Consider the following 18,768-nt stretch of genomic DNA (forward strand, 5'->3'; position numbering starts at 1 on the left):
CAACAGACACCACTCCCACCTTCAGGACAGTCCCTGGCAAGTAGGGGAAAGGTAAATCAGGCAGAGGTCTAGGGGAAGTCCCTGCCTCCCCCAGAAATTTAATGATCGGAAACTTTCACCAAGCACCTTGACTTGCCCTGTCAGAAGTGAGCAGGGTAACAATGATGTAACTGCAGCTGGATTGGAAACGGGAAAATGACAAGTTGTAAAGGGTCAGCCTGGCTGTCCCCACTCTCCATGGGCTCTTTGTATTGTCACCTTGGCTGGAAGGGACCTCAGAGATTGTCACAAATGTTCACTCTTCTGATTCCATTCACTAATCAACCATTGGAAGGGAACTCCTTCAACATACCTGACACTGAGTCCAACAAATATTTATTAAATTCCTCATATACGGTGGTTGCTTAATAAAAGCTAAATTAAATTGGAGTTAATCAACAAACATTTATTTTTCACTTTCTATATGACAGGCATTGTGCTAGGTGGTGAAGTGGATAGACTGCCAAGCCTGGAGTCAGGAGGATCTGAGTTCAAATCCAGCCTTAGACACTTACTTAGCTATGTGACCCTGGGCAAGTCACTTAACTCTGTTTGCCTCAGTTTCCTCATCTGTAAAATGAGCTGGAGAAGGAAATGGCAAATCACTCCAGTATCTTTGCCAAGAAAACCTCAAATGAGGTCATGAAGAGTCTGACGTGACTGAACAACAAAGGAACAGTTTATGATTTTTAGTGTCATTTCAATATAAGAGTTTAAACCATGCTCAATGTTGGGTAATCAAATGGGAGCGGTTAGCCATTAAGAAATCTAAAATACATAATTAAGTCATGTGACATGGGAGGAAATCATTTCACTTGTCAGTGCCCAAGGCAACCCTCTAAGAGTCCAAGTTCGATGAATTTGCCATTTGCATTGGTGGAGAGAGTTTCCCAACTTGGAGCTCCCTATATCTATGAAATTACCTGAAAGCCTTGGCTCCTCCTCTCATTATACCTCACAATCATTTTCTCTTTGTTATTTCTTGGCCCATCAATGAATTTTTCCCCTAAATACTCCCTTATCAGTAGGACGTTTAATAGTACTGTACACTCAGATGCCCCATCTGAAGCCCAATTTTTTCTAGTGGTCTAATCATCCTTTTCTCTAATTTTCCATCTCATTCCTGCCTTCCAACTGTAGTTCTTTCTTGAGGGTATCAGGGTATCAGTCAATCAACACACATTTGTTAAACAAGTGCCATGTGTGGGGATTACAAAGACAGAAATGAAATAGTCCCTGCCCTCAAAGAGCTTGCATTCTATGGTGGAACCAGATTGTACTTTAAATGGATAGATGAAGAAGGCGATGGGAAGATTACTGGTTAAGGACTTAGAGAACCTAGGTCCTGCCTCCATGCTCAGTACTTCACTGGGGCCTAGGCCTCTCTCTGCTCATCAGCAAATGGAGGGGACTGTACTGAATGACTTCTAAGGTCCCTTCTAGCTCTAAATCTATTAACTAATGTAACCCCAGTCTCAAAAGCCCATTGGTATAGGGCTGGGAGAATCCCTTGCCTTCATTATACTAATGCCCTGAGTCAAATAGCCAACGTATTTGATAGGCCGGAACAACTCCGTACTGGGTTGCTGTCATGGCCCATTTAAGAGGTAACTCTTGCTTATTTGATTAATTTTTGAGGCAGTTTTGGAGCCTGACCCTGAAGTATGTTCTTCCTCTGATTTACTGCACCAAGCATCCGAAATTCCTTTATCCTTTTCCCCAGCACCAAGGCAAACTCCGCCAGCCATCTGTTAAAAAAAAAAAAACACTTCAACAGAAAAGCTTGGGTTCTAATTCTCCTCTGCTACCGTTGGCAAACGGTAATGAGAAGCTTTTCATTTGGTGTTCTTTCTATGCGGGGGCTCGCTAGATTGGCCAAGCCCGCGCGAGGTCTCACTCTTCCTCGTCTTAGGAGCCAAAGCAAAGCCAGGGCCACCTGCCCAGGAGGAGAGAGGCACATCCCGGCTGTCGGAGCCCAGGGCCGGAGGGCAGGGTTGGTGGCCGGGGCCCCGCCCGCACTGGGGACTGCAGTACCCTGCGCTGTCCTCCAGAGTCCGCTGCGTCCAGCCGAGCTAGCGCACCCCTCTTGCCAGCCGCGGCGCGCACTGACAGTTTGCAAGGACACCCCAAACGAGGCGCGTCAGCTCTCGGACTTCCTCCGGGCGCCGCCGCTGATTGGCTCCCGGACGTTTTAAGAAACCCAGGGAAGAACGCTGTAACCTTGCAGAAACTTGCCGCTGCTGCTGCTGCTGGGCTCTATCCTCTGCGCTCCGGCTTCTCCCCTCGCCGCCTTTGCCCACCCACCCATCTCCTCTCTCCGCAGCCACGGCGATGGGACAGCTGAGCCTGGCGAGGCTGCGGTGCATCTGCGTGGTGTCCACCGCCCTGGTCTCTCTGCTCGCCTACTACGTGTACATCCCCCTGCCCGCCAACATCTCCGATCCCTGGAAGCTGATGCTGCTGGATGCCACCTTCAGGAGCGCGCAGCAGCTGGTGAGCCCCCTACCCCGCGCCCTCCCACCGGCCCGGCCCTGGTAGCTCCTTTTCAGCGCCAGCTTGGAGGAACGTCCCTGGGGCGCACCCAAGCCGGGAGCTTTGGCTAACCTGCCTGCTAAGGAGGCTGCGGCCCCGTCCGCATTTGCTCTCTCCCCGTAACCCAATGCGCCGCCTCCTAGGGTTTTGTTTTTTTGTTTTTTGTTTTTAAAGCTGCCAGCTAGTTTTCTGTTTCCCAGGCAGTTTCTCTTACCAGAAGATGAATTTCCATATAGAGGTTCAGCCACAGATAGAGATGTTAGTCCCCGTGTCCCCCTCCTGGCAATCTAGAAACCCACCTCCTTCTGTTTCCGAAGACCCCGGCTGCTACGTGTTTGTGGGTAGGGAGGAGGGGCACACAAAATCGTTTGTCCCCGTCTGCTGGTGCTCTGGGGCCCTCTGTCCACACGGAACTGGGTCTAAATGCAACTTCCTAAAATCCTATGCCTTTGGGAAGGCTGCGTGTGACTTGGGGTACGCAAGGTCACACAGGTAGTCGCTGTCAGGGATGGGAGGGAAGGCCTTCCGGGAGCATCATCTGCGCATCCCACGTTTTCTATGCTGGCTTCTTAGCACAGACACTGGCCTAAGAGACGTGGGGAGAGCAGATAGCCAGTGTATGCATCCATGCCCTACGCTGGCGTTTATGAGCTTGTCTGATCAGAAGGTAAAATCTGACTCCCTTATTATATAGCCTGGATTACCCTGGAAGGGTTTATCTCGCTAATGCATTCTGGGTGTGTTTCCTGTACTTACCGACGGGAGGCTGTAGCTATCCCTAGTTTACCCTGAGATAAGGGAAGGTATTGTAGAAGGTGCAGCACCGAAAGAAGGAACTCCACTACCCTCCCTGCCCTCCCTCCCCCCACCCCCCAGTACAGGCCTTCGGGATATTCCTGTCTCTGATTTGCAACAAATCATCCTCCGTTCCTTTTGCTCCTACCTTCTAGACTTTCGTGTCCTCGGGTTTTGCAGGAATTAAAATAGAAGGGAAGAAAAAAAAAATAAACGCATGCTTCTTCATTCCTTAAAATTCCAACTTCCAATGGCCCATTAAGGGCCTTTCCCACTCAAAATTAGATGAACCAGTGAACTGATGAAGTGCCTACTTCCCACTTAATGCCCTCATTGTCCTCCATGTATTTTTCCTTTCACCTAACTGGCCTGTGTTCAGTGTTGGTTCCTTTCTCCATCCCAGACTCTTGCAGTCCTTTCTATCCTTACTGATCTCTGTGGTATTAGCATGGCAACAAATGGCCCCATCTGTAGTACTGGAGTTCCTCCTATGTCAGAAGCTGCTGAAGGAATTGGAGCTATCTTTGCGGAGGGGTAGAGGTTGGAGCTAAATGGCGGCTAACATCACTTCCAGCCCTGGAAATCTTGAGATTCTGCACTGATTGCAAGCCAAGTAATTTTCAGGCCGGAAGCTTCAATTTGGCCAAAAGGAATTTTAAGATCCTTCTTGTTCCTGCCCTCCTGAAGTTGAGTAAGCCAGGAATGATGACTTAGAATCATTGAGTAAAGTGCAGCTGGCATTTGGTGAATGCTCAGGTGAATGTTCAAGTCAGTAAATGTTGAAGTTCCTCTCTGGCCCTGTGCTAGACCCTGGTGAAACAGACAAAAATAAAAATATCTGCCCTCGAGGTGTTACAGTCTTGTTGGGAGGGGTGATGTGTGTAAACAGATAAATAAATACAAAGTGATTTAAGGAAGGAAGACCTTACATATATATAGTCAGGTCCAAACACCTCATTTTATAGTTGAGGAAACTGAAACCCAGAGAGACTAAAGTAACTGGTGTAAGGTCAGTCTGCTGGGAAATGTCAGAGGCAGGATTTGAACTAGGTCCTCTGACTCCCAACTTCTGTGCTTTTCCCACTAAATGATTGTAGCAACACTGAATAATTCCCCCCCCCCAAAAAACCCCAAGTATATGTGGGGGAGGGGTAAGAGAGGGAAGCAAATCAGGAAATATTGCCAGTAATGTTTGTTAGCAACTCCTGGTTTCCCCAAAGAAATATTGTCCAGTAGGATAGTGAAGGTATGGAGAGAAGCCAAACCCTGGTCGAGTTATCCCTCTTTTCTTATTTAGATTATAAATCTCTCAAGGGCAAAACCCCAGTCTTTGTATCCCATGGTGAAGTCTAGTGACAGATTTTTTCCTATTAGAAAAAGTATTTGTTGATGTTGAAGTTGAGTAGCCATAGGTCTTCAGGTGACTCAGTGGATAAAACCCCAGACCAGGAATTAGGAAGACTCATCTATGTGAGTTCAAATCTGGCCTCAGACACTTACTAGCTGTGTGACCCTGGGCAAGTCACTTAACCCTGTTTGTCTCGATATTCTCATCTATAAAATGAGCTGGAGAAGGAAATGGCAAACCACTCCGGTATCTTTGCTAAGAAAACCCCAAATGGGGTCACAAAGAATCAGATGTGACTGAAAAACCACTGAACAACAAGAAAAGCCAAAGGTCTAAAGTAAATAAAGCAATTGGTGTCATTTCCTAACACCACGACTCAGGAAGGATTTCCTACCTCCTCACCCGCTAGGGAGAATATGTGTCTTCCACTTATCACCCAGCTCTAAGACTGCCCTATGTAGAGAATGGCTCCTTTCCTCTCTTACTGGCCATCTGAATTCTGAAGAAAATCAGCAAAGCTATTTAAACCCCAGGAAGCAGAATTCTACCCAGAATAGTAATTTTCGAAAGATGATACAAACTGAATCAGAAATGATGAAACGATCTGATAGCTGTTCTTCAAGGTGCACACCTGACATTAGGTGGACACCTGTGGGCCATTGACAGATGACATTTTGTGGAGTTTGGAAACAATGAGTCAGCAGTGTTTTATCTTTGGGAAACCTATGGGGCTGCTACTGGGGTGTGGGTTGGAAGATCTGTGACTCATTTAAGGATGGTGGACAGGCTGTAATTATTATTTTTTAGATAAAGGGCAAAAGGAACAAGGGCTTGCCCTACCTCTTGAAAAGGTGGCCAGCCTCTCATTAAGTCTGCATGTTGATTCTCTTCCCTTCTTTTCTTTCTCACTCCCTACCTTCCTTCTTTCTCTTCCTGAGGGGGCTGATCAGATAGCTGACAGTGCTTTTCTTGAGAAGAGTTCAAGGTGTCTCACAAATCTTGGGGGACAATCTACTCCCTCCTTCCAGCCCTGCAAGTCAGCTAGGTTGAAATGCATCTGTGTGATCTTTCCTCAAGTTGTTCCTTTAGGATTCTGGGCCTGCAGATGGAAAAATTCCCTCAATCAAGATGTCCACTAACTAATCTGATAAACTAATACATACTGATTAGGGGCCTAGACCAAAGCTGTTAAACTTTGGGAGTAAGGCCTCTAGTCATTTCCTTTTAATCCACACGAGTTTATCAGGTTATAGTTTTTCCAAGATGCTAGGCCTGACAAGTAGCCCTTACCTACATTGACATCTTGTAAATCTAGAATGGTGGAAGGAATAAGGGGAGGAGGGGTAGAGGGAGGCTATGGCATTAGTGGGCCGGGAATGTCCCCTGGGATGGGCAGCAGGATAATCTAGTCTCCTAGGAGAGGCAGTCCAGACCTCAGAGTGTTGCCCAAGGCTGAGAGACCTGCCCCACACCGACTTCCTCTGGAGCAACCGGGAGCTGAAATTAGGTGGTTAAACAATGAAGATGAAGAAAAGTCAGGTTACTTTAACAGAACCCCACTTCACACCTTCCTAGGTGTCATGGTTTCTAGCTATTGTGAGATGGTTACTGGTCTCAGTGCATAGAGCATTGGACTTGGAGTCAGGAAGACCTGAGTTTGAATCCAGCCTCAGACACTAATGAGCTGTGTGACCGAGGGCAAGTTGCTCTGTCTACCTCAGATTCTTCATCTATAAAATGGAGTTAATAGTAGTACCTGCCTATCTACTAATATTGTTGTGAGGATAAAATGAGGTCATATTTAGAAAACATTTTGTAAACATCAAAGTGCTAATAAATGCTGTTGTATGTATAGAGACACATTTACACACACAGAGGCTTAATTTCGTGCAACGTAAGTTTGAGAATCATCAGCAATATATAATGATCAATTTCACAAACATATTTTTTGCCTAATAAAAAATTGTAAGGTAGTGAGCTGACTGGCTGTAGTTCCCTTTCATCCAGTAAAAGATATAAATGAGTCGGTGCCAATACATAACACTTTTTGCTGTTGTTTCTCAGTTGTTTTTCAGTCTTATCTAACTCTTTGTGTGGAGTTTTCTTGGCAAAGATATTGGAGTGGTTTGTCATTTCCTTCTCCACCTCATTTTACAGATGAGGAAACTGAGGCAAACAGGGTGAAGTGACTTGTCCAGGGTCACACAGCTAGGAAGTGTCTGAGGCCAGATTTCAACTCAGATCTTCCTGACTGCAGGCTTGGCATTCTATCCACTGTGCCACGTAGCTGCCGGACACATAGTACATGCTTAATAAATGCATTTTCATTCCTTCATTTGAATTTTCAAGGAGCAAAAAGTGTCTTGGTTCTGCTAGCTGAACATTCATCAGTGTAATAAGTTCCATGGTTCTTATTCTTTTTATTATGACCAGCCTCACAGAATCACAAATTTAGAACTAGAAAGGATCTTCGAGGTCACCTACTCTGCCAGCCCCCCTTTCCAATTTTTTTCTTTTAGAAAAATTGACCAACAGCAGCATACATGAAAATTTTCTTTATAAAGAACTGAAAAGGGGATTTTTATAAGGCATTGCTAATTTCTGTTATGAGCAGCTTGATTTTTTTTTTAAAGATAAGGTAGGGGGAGTGGCAGACATAGGTCCTGAGATCCCATTAGTGGGAGAGATGCCTTTACCAATGCAAGTTGGTGCTTCCTATGCCACCTACAGTCTTAGAGGTGCTTAGAGCAGAGGTATCAAACAGGATGCCCATAGACTGCATGGAGGACTCCAACTGGATTAAAATGTAATTGAGAAATATTTAGTAAAATAAATGGTAATAAGGTAAAACAAATATATTTGGTTTTCTAAGTCAATATGCAGTTCTGTTTCTAATTGAGTTTGGCCCCACTGGCTTAGTACACAGACTGGTTATGTGACTTGCCCAAGGTCACACAGCCAGTACATGTGAGAGGATGGACTGAAACCTAGCCAGGTCTTCCTGACCAGGCTCTCTGTCTGCTATGCCAAGGGTAGTCCCCATGTTGCCTTGCTTGTTAATCTGTGTCCCTTTTTAATCTTCCTTTGGATCTCTCTGAAAGTTTTAAAAATGTCTTGCTGCTGGTCTCTTTTTTTAATAAAAAAAAAATGGTATCACTATTACCTGTTCCCTTGTTGTTGTTCAGTCGTGTCTGACTCTACGTGACCCCATGGATGTTGTCTGTGGGGTTTTCTTTACAAAGATAATAGAGTGGTTTGCCATTTCCTTTTCTATTGTGTTCCCATTTTACCGATAAGAAACTGAGGTAAATAGTGATTGAGTGACTTGGCCAGGGTCACAAAGCTAGTAAGTGTCTGAGACTGGATTTGAACTCAGATCTTCCTGACGCCAGATTGGTGGCCTCTCCACTGCACCAAAACCCCTCCTTATAATCAAAGCTCCCCACTTGTAATAAATATATTTATGCAAAACAAATCCACACACTGACATCTCTGAAAATATATATGTTTCATTATGAACCTGTAGTATCTCTCTTCCCTGCTAAGAGGTGCCCCCCTCTTTATTAGCTCCTTAAGAGAGGTTAGATGACTTTCCCGAAGTCACACATTAAGTATGGAAGGCAAGATTAAAATTCTGGTGGTTCTTGCTGATCCAGCGCTCTCTACACCTGTCCAGCTTCCTTTTATGTCTCGTCTTCCTCAGTTAGAATGTAAGCTCCTTGAGAGCAAGCACTGTCTTTCTTTTTGTTTATGTATGCACTTCCAGCACTTGCCCCATGGGTTGGCAAATACACTTATTAAACACTCCTTGACTTGACTTGGCCAAGCTGCCTGATTCTCATTCCCCTCCCCCCAAATTGTTTCTGTGCTCTCTTTCTCAAACAATCATGTTTACTTATCTTTGAAATGTTTTTATCCCCCAGTGGAATGTAAATTTCTTAAAGTTGGGAACTGTTTTCTCTTTGTCTTTTTTTTCTCTTTTGTCTGGTGCCTAGCAATAGTCTGGCTTAGGCAATTTTTGCAGTTGAATGGCATGAACTTTTGGTCAAAACTGAAAGGTCTGAAAGATATTAAATTGGGAAAATGCAGTGCAGATTTTAACAATTGAAAATATAGTCCCTCTCTAATCTTTACCCCTACCCCTCCTCGTGCTGTTCGTGCCATTGGCTAGAATGTAAGCTTTTTGAGGGCAGGGAATGCTTCATTTTTGTCTTTGTATCTCTAGCACTTGCCACAGTACCTGGCACATGGTAGGGATTTAAAAAATGCATACCCTAAAAGGAAATTATGGTATTATTATTATTATTATTTTGCTATTTTCAGAGCTAGTTCTGGGGGCCTGTAGGTTTTTGGTGCTTCCAGGGTGGGGTGATTGGGGGAGAGGTGTAGTTACTGCTCTTCTGGTCTGTGCTCTTGTCTTTACTCCAAGAAGGGCCCCTGCTTTCCTTCATTCACAACTATTAGCACTTTTCAGTGCCCTGGAACTGGAGCCAGGTGCCCTGCTCCCCTTGGAGGGACCCAAACACTCCTCTCTGCTCTGGAACTTCGACTAGATCCCTTGTTCCCCTGCAGCCAAAAGCGTTAGCCAGCACCCCTCTTGGCCCTAAAACTGTGACCCAGAACTGCTTGTGGTCCATAAAATTGCCAAACAGTGCCAGGTCCTGTGCCCAGTGGCAGCAAAAGGTTCCCTATGATCTCTTTCTGACCAGTTGACCTCCCTTACCGTGTCTGGGCTGAGGCCTCTGGATGCTGCTGCAGCCACCGCCACTGTTGTCCCCTCCAAACCTCCCTCACTGCTGATGTTGTGCGCCCCCTACCCCTACCCATCTCTGCTGCTGACTTCCTTAGTTGCCCTGGACTAGAAAAATGTCTCTCCCTGACCTGTTGTTGTCTCTGCCGCTCTGGAATCCAATTTGATGTGTTATATTAAAGTTGTTTGGAGGAGAATGTTGAGAGAGTTTGGCTGAGTTCCTGCTTCTACTCTGCCATCTTTTGTCAAGGTTGCTCATGAAATGTGATAGCCAGATCGAGAGACAGTGCCCTAGCTGTGCTTTGGCTGGTATAGGGGGTGGTAGATTTATTATCTCTCTTTTTCTGGAAAAAGAAGACCTGGGTTTGGGTCCCCTTTTTACCACTTAATTGAAACCTTGAAAATATTGGGTGATTCTTCTAAACTCTCCTAACCTTGGTTTGTCCATCCGAGGGGGAAAAAAAAAAGATGATGATACTTGTGCTATAAAAAGCAGTGTGGCTCAGTGGATGGCCCTGAATCATAAAGACTTAGGTCCAGGTGCCTCTTGGCTGTATCTCCCTGGGAAAGACAGTGTGCTTCAGGTAAGTTGCAGAGAAGGTGCATTGGTAAAGGCAATTTCCTTATTGGGAGTTCTCCGTGCCATTGAAATCACAGATCTAGTCAAAAAAAAAAAAAACCCAAACCCCAAAACCAAGCCAAACATTCTTGTATTTTGTGTCCTCCAGGAGATTATCAGGAGAATTAGATGAGATAATGAGTGAATGAGCATTTAAGTGCTTAATATATGCAAAGCACTATGCTTAGTACTGGGGATACCAATAGAAAAGACAATCTCTACTTTCTGGAAGCTCTCATAAAGAAAGAGACCACATAGATTTCAGCTGTAAGTCAGATGGAAAGGTCCCAGTCCTTAGGATGCAGCAGCAAAGTAGATAGTAATGTCTTCTTTTTACTCTTATTTTCACTGACAAGATTATATCAGTTTCTGATGTTGAACCGTTTTGACTTTGGTGGCAAGGACTTTCTTTGGGGGGACTTGAATAGCTGGGGCTATAGCCCCTTGCATGAGCTGTTGCCAGGTGGTGACTCCATAGGGAGTTGCTTCCCAGGATGATGGCTGCTGGGAGCTGGGAGCTGGGAGCTGGGAGCACTGCTATTTCCAAGGGTCCAGGTTCAGGGTCCATGGCTGAAGGGTTGGAAGGTGATTGTGAGATTGTGCTAAAAGTGGTTGTGCTGGTTTGACCTGCACAACACAAACACTGCCTTCTCTCCGTCTCTCTGTCTCTCTCTCTCTGTCTCTCTCTGACTTGGCTTCAGCTAGGCTGACTTACTAGGATAATTGAGGTTGAGCCTTTTGTAACCCTAAAATGCTATTTTATATAAACATTAGCTATTGATGTCATCAGGATGCATTTATCTTTGCTGACAGTGTTTGCTAGTGTTTGCTTATGCTAATCCAATTGTCAACTAAAATCGTAAGTCCTTTTTGGCCAAAACAAGTCTTTCCACATTTCAGTGACCTACGCCTATGGCTTTACATTTATCCTTATTAATATACTGAAGCATCAGTCTGATCCAGTTGAGTTTCATCTTATTTGTGTAGCGTATTGGGATCTGGAATCCTAATTCATCTGGTGCATTAGCCCTACTTTTTTATTTTAGAGTCATTTTCAAATTTGACAAGCAAATTGATAATTTATGAAATGATGAAATGGCTTCAGGCACATCCTATTCTTTGGGTACTGAATGCGTGGGGCAGCAATCACACTTTAATAAGGCACAGAGGACACAGAGACAAGTGGTGAAAAGTGGGGAGGGATACAGAAGCAGATGCCGCAGCTGAGGGACAGGCAAATTGGATGGTGAAAGGAAGCAGTATAGGGAAGAATTTGGGTAAGGAAAGAGGCAGGGAATATCACTCAAGTAACCATGGATTAGAGTTGGGAGCCCTGGGCAGCACGGACCTAATGGAGATAGAAGAATGTTGGGGGGTTGGAGTTTGAGGCCTCGTTTTTATAGTTTTTTGGGAGACAGACCACCTGTCTGTACCCCTTGGGAGTTAGTTCATTAACCTATCCAAATCATCTCAAAGTTAACAGTAAAACTTCAAAGTCATCATTTCAAAATTGTCAGCACCTTTTTGATGTTCTTCTGGTCTGGAACTGTGGATGTCTGCAATTTACATCTCACAGGACCAGGAGCCTTGACAAGCAGTGCCTAGGTGATTTCCCCTGATTTGGTACATATTGCCTAAATGTGAATTTTAGTTAATATATGATACAACTTGCAAATTATGCTCCTTTGGTCTTTGCGACGGTTTGTCCATGACTTCTAGGTTCCCCTTTGCCATCTTGTTTCCTACTATTGTTCCTTTATACTGAACAATATAGAAACTTACTATAGACTAGAAACTCACTATACTGACTAGAAGGAGGAGGTGGTGGTCAGGGGGACCAGAACAAGATATAATTTTAGCACAACAAGCGTGCTCTTGTGTCTTCTTCTGGATGGTGGATTGCAAATACTTAGGGGACCCTTGCCCCAGAAACTTGCCTTGGTGATCGTCGTGATCACAGTGGTGGTAACTGACATTATATAGCCCATAACATTAATTGAGATGCTCACAACAACCAGTATTATCTCCATCTTGCCAATTAGGAAACTGAGACTCAAATAAGTTAAATGACTTATCATAGATTCATAGATTAAACTCTAGAAGGGATCTTGAAGGTCATTGAATTGAATTCCCTCATTTAATAGATGAGGAACATGAGGCCACAGAGATAAAGTCATTCAACCAGCGGTAGTAGTTTATTCATGCATTTGAGGCAGTGTTTGAACCCAGATATGCCAGGGCAGGTAGGTGGTGCAATGAATAGAGTCCTGGGCCTGAAATCAGGAAGACCTGAGTTCAGATCTGACTTCAGACACTTACTAGCTATGTGTCCCTGGGCAAGTCACTTCACCCTGTCTGCCTCAGTTTCCTCATCTATAAAATGAGATGGAAGAGGAAATGGCAAACTACTCCAGTATCTTTGCCAAGAAAACCCCAAATGGGGTCACAAACACCGAAATGACCGAACAACAACATGCCAGTTTGCAAATCCAGTGCTTTCTCCACACCACCAGACTGCCTTCAGCTATATTCGTGGCTTTACGTAACTAAAAGTTGTAGAGCTTGGACTTTGAGCCCATGTCTTCTGGCTTCCAATTCGAGAAACTTTCCCAATCCTGTAAGGGCTTCCACATTGACTCTGATTAATGGAGACTCTTTGGATGTGCTTGTCTCTAGTAGCAAGCTTCCATTTCTCTACCTTATCCATAAGGAAATCATTAAGAGACTTTGTCCATTCCTTTGGTGAGCTCAAGATGCTCTTAGGATACCTGTAGCATTCTCCTGAATGGGTAAGCCAGTGCAAAAATCCAATTCTATTCAGTAAACATTTTTAGACACCTACTATATGCAAGTTCTTTACTATCCTCAAGTCATTTATGGATGGCGGGGAGGAGTGCTGGGAGAAGATGGGTAAAGGGTAGATAATCAAGAAGTTTCATTTATTACATCATTTCTATCAGATATACCTTCTGAGTTCCAAATACAGTGGAGTGGAGTGTTGGATTTGAAGTCAGAAGACATGGATTTAAGTCCCAGTTTTATACACTGCATACCCTTGAGCAGGCAAAGCACTTCTCTGGGGGCTTCCATTTCCCTTTATGTAAAAAAAAGGGGGGGGAATCGTGATCATAGATCTACAGCTAAAACAGACCTGAGAGGTCATTACATCCAGCTCTCCCCATTTCATAAGTGAGGACACTGAGACTTAGGGAAATGAAGTGATTTGTCCAAGATAATAAGAGTCGGAAGCATCAGGGTTGGCATTTGAACCTCAGCCTTCTGCCTCTAAAGTCAGTGTTTTAGGTGTTGGACTAGATAATTGGTGAGGTCTTTGCCATGTCTAAAACCCTGCAACCTAAGAACAATGATTGCAACACAACTCTTTTGTATGAGGATTTCTTGTGTGCTTGAATCCAGTAAGGACAGGTCAACCCTAAACCCTGTCCAGATACTATCAGAGGCAATGCCATCGGATGGGTACCAAGGCAAATAGTGAAACATGATCCCCTTGAGCCTAGAAAAATCAGGGGAGAACAGAGCCATTATTTAAAAAAAGAATATGATGAAATCTGCTTTGAACAATAGCTGATACTTGTATGCATGGCTCCTTGAGGTTTGCCAAGCACTTTCCATGTTTTATTCTAGTTGATCTTCTGTGAGATGTAGCATGGTAGAGCATCTGGGTTCAAATTCTATCTCTGCTATTTACCCTCAGTGTCACCCTGGGAAAGTAATTTAAAGTAGGATAATGCCTGGCACACAGTAGGCCCTCATATTCTTGTCTATTGTTTGCTTTTTTTTTTTGTTTTTTTTTTTTGTAAATAGTATTTTATTTTTTTTCCAATTACCTGTAAAGATAGTTTTCAACATTCAGGTTTTTTTAAGTAAGATTTTGAGTTCCAGATTTCTCTCCCTCCTTCCCCTCTCTCCTCCTCCATGATATAGGTTATTCATGTAATTGCTTGCTTTTTGATTGAAGAAAGGAATCAGGAAGACCTCCATTTGACTCCAACCTCAGACACTTTCTAGCTCTATTGACTCTGGGCTAGTTCTTTCACTTCCTTACATCTCTGTTTCCTCTTGTGTGAAAAAGAGGAGATTGGATTTGACAGTTGAGGCACTTTTGGCTCAAACTCCTTTCGGTTATCTGAACGTCTCTGGGCCAATCTCTAAAATTAGTTGGCTCACCTCATTGAGCCCTTGAGGCTCCTTCCTGCATTATGATCCTACATTCTTATGAATTTCTCTGGCTTCAGCTTACTCATCTGAAAAAAATTAGAGGGTTCTGTTCTATGACTTTCTGAAGTGTCTTCCAGCTCGAAATCTGTGTTAGGTCCTCGGAACTTTTCTGGACCTCAGTTTACTCATTTAATCGATTGTTAATTGAAATGGTAGAATTTGATCTCCGAGGTCCTTTCGAGCTCTAAATCTATGACCCTATGATCCTACCACGACTGTGAGGCCAGTGCAATAGGCATTGTTATCCCCATTATATGGATAAGGAAATTGTGACTTTCCCGGGATCCAGGGGTGACTCATGATTTCATCGTTCCACCCAATTGCTACATTGCATCCCAATAAAATAGCAAATAAAGAGTTCCTGAAGCAGAGGATCTAAAATCAGAGTATGTATTTTACAGTTTATATGGGTGTTCTGGGTGGGGGCCTCCATTTCAAATTATTTAGCAGAATTTACTACATTTCTGGGTATTCATGTCAAGTTTTAGAAAAGTTATTATTGGGTCCACCCTTTTAAAAAAAAAAACTTTTCATTAGGTCATCCTTGTGAAGGAACAGACACTCCAAAAACCTGGAATGTGGAAGCTGCACCTTTATTTCCTAATTTGTCTCATCTGTTTGAATTTTTATCAATGTCATGTCAGGTTTCCTCTGCTGTAGAATTTTATCCATGTGATTTGCTAGTGTACATTTGTTGCTATAGTTAGTAACTTGGCATATAAATAGAGAGTGGTGTGTGTGTGTGTGTGTGTGTGTGTGTGTGCGCGCGTGCACGCGTGTGCGCTCGCGTTCTTTGGCGAGAACTTTCTGTTCCTCAGAGCACACATGTACAGCCTAAGCTTGGTGTGGGTCCTCTGAGGTGCTTGTCTGGGTTAAAGAAATAGGTGACCTCATCTTTCCTTTAGTACCTGCTGCCACAACTGCATAATTCTGGGACCCTTAGCATTGCTTACTTAAAGAGGGAGAAAAAAACTATCTCACGTTGGCATTTTGCCTACCACACCACCAACAGCTTGGAAAGTAATTTTCAGTCGTTTTGAAAGTGATTTTCTATCTGATTGTTTTATGGACATCACCTCCTTTCAAACAAGGTCATTGAACTTTCACCCACTTCTGGCTGGGATTTCAGCTGCTCACTGTCAAGGTCAAATTTAATCCAAATTTAATGCTCTCATTTCTTCCCTGCCCATTCTCCACTCCCGTCCTTCCCAAGTGTACAAACCAAATTATAAATGTAATGGAGTGACTTTGAGGAAATCCTTGAAATAAGAGCTTAGTTAAAGCTCATGTCTGGGGTTTCCTGGATTAACCAAACTGCTTCAAGGAAAAAAAGGCTCTCAAAGTGCATTATGAATATCAGCTATAATGGAGCAGTTCATTTCCTGTATTACAGAAACTTCTTAAGATGCAAAGGAACTCCAAGACATGCATACACAAAAGCATAAAACAATACCTATCTTACTCATACTCAGCGCTAAGCACTGGCCTGGCACATAGTAGGTGCTTAAAAAATGTTGATTGATTGATTGCTGTCAAGACAACTTTTGGGAATGATTGAACAGGTATTTAGGCTATTTTCTATTTACGTAGTACTCAGGGCCTAATTTGGGCTTTCTTTTTGGTTGTTCTGAGACAGAATCCACCCGGTGGTGATGCTCTTATCCGAGAATTCAGTGTTATTATGGAAATCACTTCCCACTAGGTACCTAACAACAGACCTCAGGAATTCTTGACCTGAAAACTCAGTTACTTCCAAGTCTAGAAATACTCATTTGTCGAGATTAAGGAAAACAAAAGGCTGAAGGTGGCGGCCACTGACCCACGCTCAGCTAAGCAAGCCCGTATTCTCACTGCCATATCCTTGCAACCACCATTGTCACTTGGGAGACTGGAGAGAAATCTCCTCCCCTTCCTTACTAGAAGTATAAGGAAGAACAAATTCTGGAAGAGTCTCCCTAAATGAGATACTCAAAAGAGGCCTAACGCCATTTTTCTTTATTCTTGTAGACCACAGAGTAGGCAACTCTTCTGACAAGTCAGAACTTTTTCAATACCCCCTCACCATGACCAGTAAGGAATTGTGTCCTCTCGGCAAGGTGGATACCCTTCAGTAAGCTCCATGAGAGATAACCTAGTCTATTATCTATAACATAAACAATTTAAGGAAAACTTACTTGCTATGTCTTGAGGGCAGCTAGTTGGCACAATGGATGGAGTGCTGGACCTGGAGTCAGGAAGACTCATCTTTCTGAGTTCAAATCTGGCCTCAGACACTTACTAGGTATGTGAGTAGGTAAAAGAGGCTGTCTTTTGACTCTTTTCTTACCTAATCACTTAGCCTAATCACCGAAATGGGTATTGTCTCAGGCAAACTGAGACCTGGGAATGACCTTAGCTTAAAAAGCTCAAGGTCTCCCACTGCATCTGGGACCATCTCCAGTTGTCCTGAGCTATATCTTGCCACTAAACCCAGATGACCCTGGAGAGTGAGGCTGGTGACTTTGCACAGCCCTGCCTCACTTAAAACCAATTCACTTGCAAGTCAAGACATCACCTTCCTGATGCCATTGGACCTCTTTGAGAAAGGACAAACATTAAAAAACAACAACAACCATCCTGGGCACCGACCCCTGTTTGCCTCAGTTTCCCCATCTGTAAAATGATCTAGAGAAGGAAATGGCAAACCACTCCAGTACTTCTGCCCAGAAAACCCCAAGTGGGGTCACAGAGTCAAGCAAAACTGAAAAACAACTTAACAACAACAATCGAGATTTTACAGATGAAGAAACTGAGGCCCAGAGAGGTGAAAAGACTTGCCATTTGGTGTAGATTCTTGTTCAGATTTAGGTTAAATGATGTGAGATCTCTCCCAAGTGTAGAGTTATGTAATTCTCTTGTGGGTGTTTGGGGGGGGGTTGTTCATTATTCTTTGCTGAAATCGTCACACCAAAGTGGATTCATTGGTAGCTCCAATTCTCAGCTTACTTTGGCCAGTTTTCTCCAAAAGACCTGGTATCCTTGTCAAAAAGGATAGAGCTCTGAGATGGATAGTTTCTGGTCAGAGCCATTCAGATCACTTCTTTTTCTGGTATCTTCTGGAATTTTGAAGATGGAACCTGGGCAAGCATCCCTAATGGGCATCTTTTGTAGTGTCAATGGTCCCGGTATCTGAGCAGCCTGGATATGAGAGCACTGTGAACAGGAATATCCACTCAAGCTTCTTCAAGAGGACAGCATCAGAAGGCCATAATGTGACCGTCCGGCTTGTACAGGCTTTCCAGCTGATTGGTTTTCTGACTTGACTTTCCCTGTTGCCCTGCATGGGCTTGAGAAAATGGAGTGGACCACTTGGTCCAATGGCTGACACTCTTGAACCTTGAAGTATTAGTGAGGGAAGAGCAGCTGAGCATTCTGGAATCCTGAGAAATTGGGAGATGAATGGAATTGGGTGATGAATTTAAAGTTACTGTTTGCCTAAAGGAGTGGGTAGAGGCGGGGGAAGGATTAAATTATGTTATTTAGCATCTTTACCTTCCAAAGTTAGCTTAGAGTTAAGTTTTAGTTCCTGGAGAAGTGTTTAAACAATTTTGCCACAGAATGCTACTAAGATTGAAAGGAGATACTGTCACTGAAATAGATAAGAGCATTAAGCTTTCACCTCTTTCTGGCTTGTCTTTGATTGGGTACTATCTAAGGTGAAATATTTCTACCCTTAATTTCTGACCTCCAGCCCCAATTCTCTGGCTTTTTAAAAGGGTTTCCAAAGAAAATACCAAAAATTATCAGAGAACATTTAATATTTGTAAACTCCTTATCCTTGAAGAAATCATTTGCTAACTCTTCAGGGCAAGGTAACCACTTTAGCTTTGTCTATGTGTCTACCATAACCAGCTGTGCCATCATGTTCTTTAACCGAAGTTTTTAAGGCATTTGAGTTCTACTTTGATTCAGATTTTTTGTTAAACTATTACTTCTGGGATCTGAAAATGACTAATTTTTTTTCTCAAAAGCTCCATTCACATTCTCTTGGCCTTATAAAATCCAGAGGATTGAATCACTCTGTTTACGTAATTGAACTGTGGGCAGAAGAGAATTTGCTCATTCACTGTAAAAAATGTATTTCTTTTTAATTATGATCATTTAAACTTCTACTTTTTTGCCTCAGTTTTCTCATTGAGTAAAATGAAAGGATTGGAATAGATGATCTTTAAGGACCCTCCTACCACTAAATCTATAATCTGCGAAGGGGAAATAAGTATATTTTGTATGGGTTTTGGACATTTTATTCAGGGATCAAAACCTGGTTGTGAATATGTATAAGTTATATTTTAGGAAGAAATGCATCCAGGGATGTTAATATATGAAGGGACTGTGTGTGTGTGTGTGTGTCTCTGTGTGTGTGTGTGTGTGTGTGTGTGTGTGTGTGTGTGTGTGTGTATGCATGCT

At 43.4% G+C, this 18,768-nt stretch overlaps 1 protein-coding gene across 1 annotated transcript in view; it reads left to right on the plus strand.

Annotated features, from left to right (window-relative positions):
- Positions 1-2,198: 2,198 nt before the first annotated feature.
- NCEH1 (neutral cholesterol ester hydrolase 1) overlaps positions 2,199-18,768 on the plus strand; it is a 46,501-nt gene continuing 29,931 nt past the window's right edge. The window contains exon 1 of the mRNA XM_027875958.1: positions 2,199-2,532. Within this exon, the coding sequence (XP_027731759.1) occupies positions 2,371-2,532 (162 nt within the window). The 5' untranslated portion in view covers positions 2,199-2,370. The remainder of the gene's footprint in view (positions 2,533-18,768) is intronic.

The sequence above is a fragment of the Vombatus ursinus genome, unplaced genomic scaffold (genome assembly GCF_900497805.2).
Source record: "Vombatus ursinus unplaced genomic scaffold, bare-nosed wombat genome assembly UNPS02014810.1, whole genome shotgun sequence".
Taxonomy (NCBI): Eukaryota; Metazoa; Chordata; class Mammalia; order Diprotodontia; family Vombatidae; genus Vombatus; species Vombatus ursinus.